Consider the following 12,388-nt stretch of genomic DNA (forward strand, 5'->3'; position numbering starts at 1 on the left):
AAAGATGGTTTGTTTGGTTGATTAAAGTACAATGCAATTGAAATTAAAGCAAGCAAAATACAATAATTTAGAAGATAGGGAAAAAGATATAGAGGAGAGAACTTAGGGTACTAGAGCTCACCACTAAGCTTGACTTCACTAGACACTAGCAATTGTACATTAATAGAGAAATTTAATTGTAATTTGTGTGTGTGTGACATTAATTGAAATTAGGCATGGATGGTAAATAAGTATAGATTGTCTAACCAATTCAAATAATAAGCACAACCTATCAAATGAGACCAAAATCCATTCAATGAAACCATAATTTATGCACACACAACTATCTAGAAACATACACCCTTTGTATTTATAAGTATGGAACACCAAGGAACAAGAATAGATTGTCCACCTATCTATAATTCTAAAGCAACTACACTACATCTACACTAAAGACATGGAAATTAAACTAAGTAAACTAAAGGTATGGCACAATCCATCAAGAAACAAGTGTGAACCATCAACTAAATTACAAGAGTGTTCAATTAAGCATTATGTTTTGATCATCACTAGATTATTCATACACATAGACATGCATAAATTCCACTAAATCTAGAGAAAAGCACATGAATCATCCATTCTGGCATACATAGACATACGATTAGAAATAGATAATCAATTGAAAGCATTAATCCATACACATCAAGTAGAAATCACAATATATATATATATATATATATATATATATATATATATATATATAAATCTATGATCAAAACATTTATTACAAGTAAATCTCCAAGAATATACAAAGCACTAGGTCTAGGAAGCAAACTTAGGGGCTACTCTAGCCCCAAGTAGATGTTTAGCCACTCATTGAAGTAGTCATCCAACCCTCATTGGCTATCTCCATGGTAGGAATGACCTCCGTCTTGATGGAAACCCTAGAAGAATGGAAGAACTCCCAAAATGTGTAAAAACTCTCTAGTCTCTAGCATCCTCTTCAAGATATATGTTGAATCTTATGAGATATCTCAAGATATGATGATATGTGTATTCCTTTTAGCAAAAGTGGCTCAAAATCCTTATATAGGAGGCTCAAGTGTCACACCCAATGGTCTGGACTCGTGCACTAAGGCTCCCTCAATGATTGCACTATGAGCTAACTTTTAATGAGCTGGACTCTGTTTTAATTCAGACTTGAGGAGGTTCAATCGATTGAACTGTGGTGAGATTGATCGAACTTAAGTGAGATCCATCGAATGCTGCAGAGATCGATCATCCTTAGTGGCACCTTTTTGAATAAAGATAAATCTCTGAGATATTTTGGGAAAGAGATAAAAGAGGTAGGTGGGGTGGTAGGTGAGGATAAGATCAAACAATTTCAATCGATCGAAGAAAAGTTGGGTCGATCGAAGATGGTGGAATCTTTTAGATAAGGACAAAGCCTTGGATTCATCTTGAAATGTCTAAATCGATTACATCCAGATCGATCGAAGAATTGTTGAGATCGATTGAACTTGCTGCTTTTCCACCACTTTGCTTCCACTTTGCTCTTTTCTTCTATTCAGCTTGAGATCGCTTCTTTAATGCTCTTATTTGGCTGAATTAACTTATTTTTGGGATAAGTACCTAAAAAAGGCAATAACATGAAATTAGTCTGAAACGGGAATGTAAGATAGATAAAGGTACTAGAATACCTAAGTTTAAGGGGTTTGAATGCACACTTTTCAACGCTCATCAATTTGCACAAAAGCTATGTGGCCAAAACCTTTAGAGGTAAATTCGAGTATATCTTTGATAAAGAAAAAATTCTTTTGAAAATTCTAATGGCGTGCTATATTTTAAAACACATGTAGGCATTCTGTTAATCAAATTTAAAGCTGTTAAAACAACTTCCCCCCAAAGATATTTTGGAACATTCATTGAAAACATTATAACACTAGCCACTTCAAGTAAATGTTTATTTTTTCTTTCAGTAATTCTGTTTTGCTGAGGGGTATCCAAACAAGTAGACTGATGATGGATACCCTTTTCTTTCAAATTACTCCCCAAAATTTCATTAAAATACTCGATTCCATTATCGGTGTGAAAAATCCTAATTTTTGCTTGAAACTAAGTTTCAACCGTTTTGTAAAAATTCTTTGAAAAAAATTTCAATCTCAGACTTTTCATTCATCAAATAAACCCAACATAAATGGGTATGATCATCTATAAAAGTAACAAACCATTTTTTCTTAGAGATAGTAGTGACTCTTGAATGTCCCTAAATATCAATATGTATTAAATAATATGGTTTTGAAGAAGTATAAGGTTTTGGCAAATAAGTAGTACAATGACTCTTAGATAAGTAACAATTTTCACAATAGAACGATGAACAATCCAAACCTTTAAATAAAGTAGGAAACAAATGTTTAAGATATGGAAAGCTAGGATGTCCTAGTCTTAAATGCCAAAACATTATTTGTTTACAAACAGAGTTAGAACTAACACTACTAAGGCCCTAAGCCTTTTTATTACTGGAGAAGTGACGAGCCCCATTCTATGTGTTTAGAAAACAAATTTTGTAATGCGAGAGGTCGCTTCGCAAGGTCAAAATATGATTGTGGTTTCGGAAGCTTTTAGAAGTTAAATTTACATTTGTAAAACTGAAGATACCAAAAGGGGGGTGAATTGGTATCTTATGAGATTTCTGCAACTTTTCATCTTAATGCATGGTGATGGAACATCAAATGAAATGCTAAGATTTGTTTCACGCCAGATATACGAGCTAAAACCCCCAGTGTGGGGGAAACGTCCTCGGGGCTGTGAAACCCAACTCAAAAACCACTATGAATGAAATAGAGTACACCAACTCTCAATCTCACTCACCAACCTCACATATAAGACACTCTTGCACTCTCCCGTGTCCACAACACCCTTGGGTGCTGTTTGCGACAAAACGGAGAGTTTGTCGAGATCTTCGATTTGATCGAAGCAAAGGTAATTTTGGTGTTTCGAATTCTAGGGCTTGGATTTGGGCAAATTGAGAGTTTTTGCATCTAAGTGAGGTAGGGATCCCTAATCCATAATCTTCTTGTGCTTTTGTAAATTATCTTGTATAAATTGTTACCTAGCATGTTCAATTTGTATAAATTCTTACAAAAATTGCTTAAATGTTGCATATGGAATGTTTAATTAGGTGTTGAATGATGTGTTATGATCGAGCATGCTTGTGTGGACTAAAATTCATGTTTTATACGCTTACCATGATAGATTATTATTGAATGAGAGTATTCTTTTTTTTTATATATATATTTATTTACTTGTAAAGCATGCTATGTGCTTTCAGTTGAATTAATTATATGAAAATGAGTATTGGCATGGTATGAAAAGGCATGATGCGTTTCATGCATAGGCATTGGGTAAGGAAAATGGGAAAGTTATTTTGAAATGGAATGAAAAAGGTTTTGGAAAAAAAGTTTTGAAAGGATTTGCGAAAACCCGGCCACCTAGGAGTTGCCTAGGGATCGCGCCGTTAGTATGGCCTAGAGAGAACTGGGGTGATTTTTCTAGTGTGGTTGAGTTACCTGGGCCCAAATGATGCCATGGGACGGGTTATACTAACGGTTTGAAAATGATGACGGAAAAATGTTTTGGAAATATGGAGCGACATTGCATGACATAGTTCGTTTATAACTTGGATTATGTTGTTGATGTTATGGTTCTATTTTTTTTTTGGAAATGGCATGATCTCGGTTCTTTTTCTTATTCCTTGTTTAGATTCACAGAGTCACAAGAGGTGTGTCTTAGGCACGTCCTATTGAGTCATTGTGCTCACCCCTTTATTATTAATATTTTTCAGGACACGGGAAGGAGGTGGCGGATGACCATCCACAACAAGATTAGACGGGATTGGACATTTATATTTTTACTATTTTTGTTTAGAATTTTAATATTTTGTAAATGTAAATCTTGACTATTCTATAAAAATTCAGTATAATTTGTATAATGTTATAAATTATGGACTTTTGATTTCAGCTATATTTCACGAACTGTAAATTGATGGAATTAGAGTATGTCCCTTGTAAAGAAGTATGGGACTAGGTAGTAGACTGGTGCTTCTATGTTTTTTTTTTTTTTTTTTTTTTTTTTTGATGGAATTGGAGGAACGGGACTCTTTTTATATGTATATTGATGTTTTGGGAATGTTTTATATTATTTGCGTTCTACGTTAGGACATGATAGATTAGTTTATGGCCAATTGAGGTGATTATATTTTTTTATGCATTTCAACAGGTTGTGGTAGGACCCTTTTTAGCAGAGGTCATGCCGAATATTTTTTGTTATGACCGGTAGCATTTTAGGGTCGTTTTAATTGTAGTTAAAAAGTGATCATTGTTGATTTATTCTTGGAGATGTTTATAGACTTCATTCTTTTTTATTTATTTATTCCCAAAGTATCATTCATTTTCTTACCAACAGGCAAAAACTAGCAAAACAGAAATGTTGCTATGCATCTTAATTATAAGGATCAACCTTTTAGGAGTCTGTTCTGCAATATTTCCATAAAGGTTTAAATGAAGATTGAGCATACAAATTTAAAATTCCTTGAATTTAAGTCCTAAAAAAAAAAAAAAAAAAAAAAAAAAAAAAAAAAAACCTTCTCTGCCTTAGGACATTCATGATTTTGGTTAGACTAGAACTTAAAGTTACATTCATGATTTTGGTTAGACTAGAACTTAAAGTTACAGTTGAGAGTATCAAAATTCAAATTTTTTCATGACAGGCTGATATATGGCAAGGGACGGTCATGGTGATGGTACCAACAACTCCCTTTACCGACGGTTGTGACCATAATTCAAGATCGTAACTTCTGACCACAATTCAAGATGGACTTCTATCCATGTTCTAGTTATTAGACACAAATTAGCGTGTATATCTTTAATATGTGTCATGGAGGTTTGGTTGATGAAAACATAATTATGTTGACCAATATGCCAATGGCCTAGCAGTACCAGGCTCTTACTTTCCAAAGGAAGGTCAAAGGTTCGAGTCTCGATGGATGTATGTGCGTGTGAGTATCAATTAAGAAAAAGAAAACATAATTTTTATTTATCGACACGTATATGAAGTGTCGGACACAGAGTGTGTGTCTCCGGCATGGGTACGGCTCCTTCGTAAAATTATCCATGCTTCCTAGCGTACAACATAGTATTTTATTATGATATGAAATATATATATATATATATATATATATATATATATATTGTTATGCAAGCAAAATATAATACATTAGGTCCATCCAAGGCCTGCAGTTTAGGGAACTTAGGCCCGAGCCTATTAGGTTTTGACTTTTCAGCGGGCCAAGGGGTCATGCCTGAAGCCCAAATTTGCATCCAGGCTAAAAGATGCTTCTTTTTACTACACATGAATCATAAGGTAGATTCATGTTGAAAAAATCAAATGTAATATATAAGGTGGGCTATCAAATAGGCTTTACACACATACACACACACACACACACACACACACACACACACACACACACACATACACACACACACACACACACACATATATATATATATATATATATATATATATATATATATATATATATTCTCTCTCGCAAATTCACAATATCCCCATTTTTTAGTGGTGTAGACGGATCGGATTGGTTCCACTTAGACCTAAAATCAAAACCAATCATGTCCCACGCTTTCATAAAAACCAAAACTAATTCTAACTGCACCGATGAGAGTCTAAATTTGAATCAACACAATTAGTAAACCATCACATTGATTTTTGAATTGTGTTTTTGTAAATAACGCCAGCCCAATTTGTGAAACATCGGATTGATTTTACGAATTAGACTTTTATAAACAACGCAATTTATCCCAAGATATAAGATTGAAATGAAAGAATTAAGACAATATAGTGACTGCAAGTTGTAACTACATGATGAAGAATTATAAATCATGTGGTTTATACTCACCAAATTATTTCAGTGGCCTCCCATAATTGGAGAAATAGAAAATAAGCTCAAAAACAATACTGAACTTTGATTCATGAATTACATAAATATATAGTAATATAATTTATGTATATTATAGAAATATATATTATAAGGGGATGGGGGTTAGCCTATTATGTTTTGGGTTAAATAGTATTATATATATTCATATATATTATATGAGTAACAAATAGGATCAGATTCATAGATGAAATAAGTTTTTCTATACCCCAATTCATGAATCAAACTGATTCCTATGCATCACTTATTTATGAAACTGCGACCGGACCGATAGTATGAACAACATGGGTCAGATTCACAAATCAAATGAACACACTGCTTTCTCTTTTAATGTTCTCTAGCAATCTTATATAGTTTACATATTTTGAGGGGAATTTTGACTAACCCAATTGTCTTCTTCAAACACTTTTTAAGAAAACAACTCACAAGTTGGGTTGTATCTTGAAACTGTATAGCTTTTTCATGCACGGGAACGGGGGAGGCTCGTACAAAATTTTGTCACTCTTATTGTTTCTTTCTTTTTAATAAGGGCTAAAAACATTTTAAAAAATAATAATAAATAAAAAACCCTATTATTTACAACAACTACATATAACACCCTCAATTATTAAAAAAACTCTCTAAACTAACATAAACTATCACATTGCCCCCCTTTCCGTTACAGAACCGTTAAGTGACTGTGAAATGACACGAATGCCCTTGATATTATATTAATATTATATTAAAATGAAATTGTGAATTTAAAATGACAATTATGCCCCTGTGTGAAACGATGTAGTATTGGGCAGCCTTCTTCATCATCTTTGGAGGTCTTCCACGTGGTCTACTTGACTCTCCCTCCCTCTCTCTCTGGTATGTATGGAAATTGTATGTCCCTTTCTCTCTTTAAATTTTACATATAATAATTCTTGTATATGGCGACAACCTAATTCCTTTCACTCCGAAAGTGATCTCTAATTATTCACTCCCCTTTTTAAACCCCAACCCATTATTCAATATTTATAACCTGCATGCAGGCAATTGGGCCTTCTTGCTGCCCATCTTCATCCCTCACTCTCCCCAATCCTTCTACTCCATTAGGGCTTCCTTCCCAGCACAAGAAGCTGTACCAGCGAGGTGTGGTGGTCCCAGAAAAGAAAAATGATAGCCATGCGGCAGTGGCAATGAGCAATGACACCACTACGATGACGGCGGTGCCAGTACGGCTCTACCTCCACTGGCGGCTTCGCAATCAGCTGATATAGTTATCGTCGTCATGTTGATGATGGTGGGGCGAAGTCGTCAACTTTACTGACTTCATCACTGCCAACATTCATCTCGGCCGACGACCGGTGCGGAGAGGGGTTATGTCGAGTGGACGATGGTGGTAAATAGGAAAATCCAATATACAGCCAGAGTAAAAAGTTGGGAAAGGAGAATAAAAATAAGATTCAATTTTTAGGGTTTTGGATATGTTTTAGGGGTTAAAGTAGAGAGAAAAGATCAAAACAAAGCGATATATATGATAATGATAAGACGATCTTAATAGAAAGGAGCTTTCTATAAGTCGTATCTTTGTGTTTGGGTGTGAGTGAGAGAGAGAGAGAGAAAGATAGATAGAGAGAAAGAAAGAAGACTGTAGAGAAAGGCAATTTTGTCATTTCAAGAGAACAAGGGTATTTTGGCCATTATAATGCAATATATGGTGCACGTGATGGTCGCGTGATAAGATCCCATTAATTTTAGATGGTCAACTAACAGGGAGGGGTTGATATGATATATTTTAAAAAACGTGATTGGGTAATATAATAGTTTATGTACTTGAGGGGATTAGTAGATAATTTTAATAATTCTATGATATTTATATTTCAATTATTCTATATTTGAATTTAACTTCTATACCTTGTATATGATACATAATTGCAACCTACACACACAGATATAAAAATACAAGTGACCATGTATATTATTATTATTCATATGTGTGATGGTATAGATTTCTCAGGTCACATAATCCCATTACCTCTATAAATCCAAGAATTTACTCATCTCTTGTAATAGTCATTTCACAAGTGCAATTCATACTGACATTCCAATGCCCAATTTATTTATATAACTCCAATCTAACCCCAGACACATCAAAATATTTAAAATTGAGCATTCAACTATCCAAAATAAAATAAAATTAAATCAAATAAATAAAGTAGTTAAAATCTCCTGCTTTTACATGTCTCAATAAAATAAGTAATTAACAATGATAAATTAAGTAATTAAATTTCATCAGCTTCACAAGCCACGTGACACAACCACTCAGGTTTAGGGCTCCCAAAGGTTCCAAACCCTTGCTTACTTTTCTTGCATAGCTCCATAGACCAAATCGATTTTGACACAATCAACACACCAATCATTGAATGTTAGCATTTCTTCAAAGACAACCTAGGCACATCTCAAGAAGGAGACTACATTTCAATAGTATAAATACCTACACCAATTCATAGAGTTGATGAACACATTTTGTAAAACAAAACAACATTTTGCATAACCAATTAAAGTGTACTTAATGGATGATAGTAAGAGGAATACTAGAAGAAGTTGCGTGCTAACGGCCATACATGGTTGTAATAGTTACATTGTTCGCAGAACATCCCCTTTGGCTCTGTTGAGAAGACCTGCATATTTCAGTAAATGCAGGTTGCTTTGGAGTTGGAAGATTTGCAATTTCACTACTAAGCATCAAAAGAACGGTCGACATAGTTGGCCTATCAGTGGCAGAATCTTGCACACACAACAATCCTATATGTATGTATCTCAAGATCTCAACTTGCAAGCATGGATCGAAAATTGTTGGATCTATTAGCATTACGATCCTATCTTCATTCCATAACTTCCAGGCCTGGACACAATGACACAACCACCAAAAGTTGAAATTAGAAAGATTAAAATGAATTATACGTAGTAACTGAGCCAATAGTTCGAGTGAACTTACAAATCCTAGAAGGGTTAAAGAGTGCTCATCATGGTAAAAGCTAGTGTTCTTTCGCCCACTTACTATCTCTAACAACAATACTCCAAAGCTAAAGACATCAGATTTTTCTGAGAATCTTCCTTGCATTGCATATTCGGGGGCCATATAGCCACTACATTGCATCATGACAGCCCGAATAGTAAAATTATTTGAGTTGAAGTTTGCCATGAGAAAGACAAATTATCACATGAATAATTAATCATTTTGGACAAATTAAAGCAAAAGCTACTTACTAGGTTCCAACAACCCTTCTAGTGTTGGCCTGTTCTTGGTTGCCTCCAAAAATCTTTGCCAAGCCGAAATCTGAAATTTTTGGATTTAAATTTTCATCCAACAGAACGTTACTTGTCTTCAGATCTCTATGTATAATCCTTAATCTAGAATCCCTATGAAGGTAAAGAAGGCCTCGGCCAATCCCTTCAATAATGATAGCACATTTTCTCCAATCTAGGAGTCTTCGCTTGATTGGATCTGAAACAATATTGAAGAAAAGAAAAAACAAGTATGTGAAAGTTTTTTGGAAAATTAAAATTGATGTTGAGATAAGATTTATAGTTTTAGACTTATAGTAGATCAATATGTTCACAAACACTACAAAAGAAAAGGCTTTCTGTCTTCTCAAAACAATGAAGTTCCTGCTAATTGAAATAACAAAAAAAAGCTTTATCATGAACTAACCAAAGAGAAATGCATCCAAGCTTTTATTTGGCATGTATTCATAGATCAACATTTTTTCTTCTCTTTCCACACAGCAGCCAAGAAGTCTAACAAGATTGCGATGTTGGAGTTGGGAAATTACCACAACCTCATTCATAAACTCCTCCAGCCCTTGTCTAGAGGATCTCGAAAGCCGTTTGACAGCTATATCTTGTCCGCTAGATAGTTTTCCCTGAAATTAAAGATGAAAGTGAATTTTTTTTATATTTTAAACAGCATAGAGCTTCGATGAACAAACATTACCTTGTACACGGGACCAAAACCACCCTGCCCAAGCTTATTGGCCACATCAAAATTGTCTGTTGCAATTGCTAGTTTCTCAAAACTGAAAAGAGGTAGCTCTTCAAGTTTAATTTGGCCGAGATTATCTCCAAGCATTCTTTCATTTGAACAATCTGGATTCACTACCCCTCTTTTAAATAATAACTTCGCCCTCTTTTTCTTCCTTCCTGATTCAAAATTTAGTAATAAGTAATCTATATAATAACAGCAATATGTGCAAATCTCTTGAGCTAATTTTAATGGGCATATACCTCGTGGTCTAGCCATCCACATCCAGGAAAGAAAGGTACAGATTGCAATGGTCAATGAGCCTATGAGCACTCCAATTGTGATATCTAGTTTTGTTATTCTCTTTTTTTCTGTAAAACACAACAAACTTTGAGAGAGTACTCGTGTTAATACAGATTAAAGAATTGGGAGTTTAGACACTTTCCGTGGCTTTCTTTTTCTGTGGGCAAATGGGAAAAGGTTTTATACTTAAGCTATTAATATAGACAACAAACGCATTTCTGAACTAAAGTACAAATGTCGGGTGGCTAACATGTTTAGAATATGCAATGGTTCAAATTCAAGTGATATTTGCTTAAACTTTGAAGAAAAAAAAGAGGATTTGAAGCACATATTATTGTTATTTGCTTATATTTTGAAGGATGATGAAAAACACTTACCGAGTTCTGAATATGCAACACGGATGTAAAGATCTGCTCCACCGTAGGAGAATTCCTGTATGTCAATTAAGTCTCCGCTCCACTGCATACAACCAATGCCAATTTTATATGAATAAGCTATACAAGAACAATTATTCAAGCACTGACTTCTGCACTTGTCTTCAGGAGCAAATAGCAGCAACTCAGCTAAGGCCGGCACTTTCACCATCATTAGCTTTATAAACCCATCTTCTTTGCCCTTTTCACCACCACTGTTGTTTCTCTCACACTGCAATTGTCTCTGTATCCTCCTTACACATCCACTGGTCCAATTTCCTCTACTCCATTCCTCGATATGCTTTGGAACAAACCCTTGTAAACAGGTGCAAATTGGTAAACCGTGCTCATTGCAGCTCCCAAATGGACCACACTTGCCATAAACTTCACATTCAGTATTTGGAGCCGACCACACATTTTCCCAACTCTTGTTCTTCTTCATTAGATTTCCATCAGAACTTAAGGCAATATATAACAGAGGAGACACTTTTAAATACGTATAACTCATGTGCATGTTCCCTTCTTTATCCTCTGCAACATCATATGTGCTAAAATGGTACACCGAAATCATTTCAGGTATGCCGATAAAAATCTGCCCATCCCATGGACCGCTCCGCCAGTATGGACGACTGCCGTTCCATATATATATTTCCAGAATATTCTGAGGATTGATGCCCAAAGTGAACCTTCCATTGGATGGGTCTGAAGGACTTTTCCATGAGGTCAGCTGAGTCTTCTTGTCTGTAAACCTGTTGGTACTAAGTTTCATCCCCTGCAAGAAAGAATCAGAAGGGTGTTCAAAACTCTCCCACATTATGTTTCCATTAGAGTCATCTCGCAATACAAGGTTTCCGGAATCAGAAAGCTGGGCACTTGAACTCACAGAAGAATGTGCAACACCTGATGACCAAACAATCTGTTTCTGTCCATCCAAGACCACAAGATTGCCATCCTTGGATATTGTCACAGTACCAGAAGAATCATTAAGAGGTTTATCCCGATTCGCTACCCATACCACAGCCGTCGCAGAGATCTCATTGTACCAGATACCAACGTACCTTTTACTAGAATTAACAGGGCTAAAAAATCCCAATTTGAAGGTGTCACCATCGGAGATTATAGTTTCAGTGTCACTGATGGGTTGAGTATATGTAATTGTGTCTATGGCAGTGCAAAATTCATTAGTACAACAAGAACAGTAAAATATGAGAACAAGGGTTAGAAAAAGAGTGGCTTGTACCATGGCAATTAAGTCCAATAACTCAGTTGAGTGGCTCTTGTTGGTGACCATGGAAGCTGTGATGTCTTCTGACCTGTTGCCAAAGGACTTCCATGCATCAACAGTAATTCAACTCTCCATAAAAATCATTATTCTTTCCTCATACTTCTCCACATCACAAATACATATTGCATGGAAGGATTCAAATCTACGACCAGTCATAAGCTTTGAATGGAAATCCCGGTAAGCGGAAGCAGTATGCTATGATGCTATATAAGACAAATTGTGAATTTAAAACTGTTTTTTGTTCTTTCATTATTGGTTTGGTTGCGCATTACTGATAATTTTATCAAATTCATGTTGTCTGCAATATAAATCAAAGATCATGCGCAGTTTAAGCATTATTAATTTATAAACCATATTATAAACAAAGATGAGGTCTAATCACGAATCAATTCTTCTACACT

At 35.0% G+C, this 12,388-nt stretch overlaps 1 protein-coding gene across 1 annotated transcript; it reads right to left on the minus strand.

Annotated features, from left to right (window-relative positions):
• Positions 1–8,573: 8,573 nt before the first annotated feature.
• Positions 8,574–11,993, minus strand: LOC132273298 (G-type lectin S-receptor-like serine/threonine-protein kinase At1g11330). The gene is made up of 7 exons (XM_059774287.1): positions 10,667–11,993; positions 10,250–10,357; positions 9,960–10,165; positions 9,678–9,888; positions 9,233–9,470; positions 8,961–9,111; positions 8,574–8,867 (listed from the first exon to the last, which is right to left on the minus strand). The coding sequence occupies exons 1-7, from the start codon at positions 11,991–11,993 to the stop codon at positions 8,574–8,576; spliced, it is 2,535 nt and encodes an 844-aa protein (XP_059630270.1).
• Between the last annotated feature and the right edge of the window lie 395 nt (positions 11,994–12,388).

This window comes from Cornus florida, unplaced genomic scaffold (genome assembly GCF_030987335.1).
Source record: "Cornus florida cultivar Cherokee Brave unplaced genomic scaffold, ASM3098733v1 CherokeeBrave_3.0.0_Hap2_Chr01, whole genome shotgun sequence".
In the NCBI taxonomy this organism is placed as follows: Eukaryota; Viridiplantae; Streptophyta; class Magnoliopsida; order Cornales; family Cornaceae; genus Cornus; species Cornus florida.

Excerpts from the sequence above, each read along its gene's own strand:
- LOC132273298 (XM_059774287.1), bottom strand. The coding sequence starts at position 11,993 with ATGGTCACCAACAAGAGCCACTCAACTGAGTTATTGGACTTAATTGCC. Across the intron at positions 10,358-10,666 it reads TGTTGCATATTCAGAACTCG|AAAAAAAGAGAATAACAAAA; the intron begins GTAAGTGTTTTT and ends TGTGTTTTACAG. Across the intron at positions 9,112-9,232 it reads AGAAGGGTTGTTGGAACCTA|TGGCTATATGGCCCCCGAAT; the intron begins GTAAGTAGCTTT and ends GATGCAATGTAG.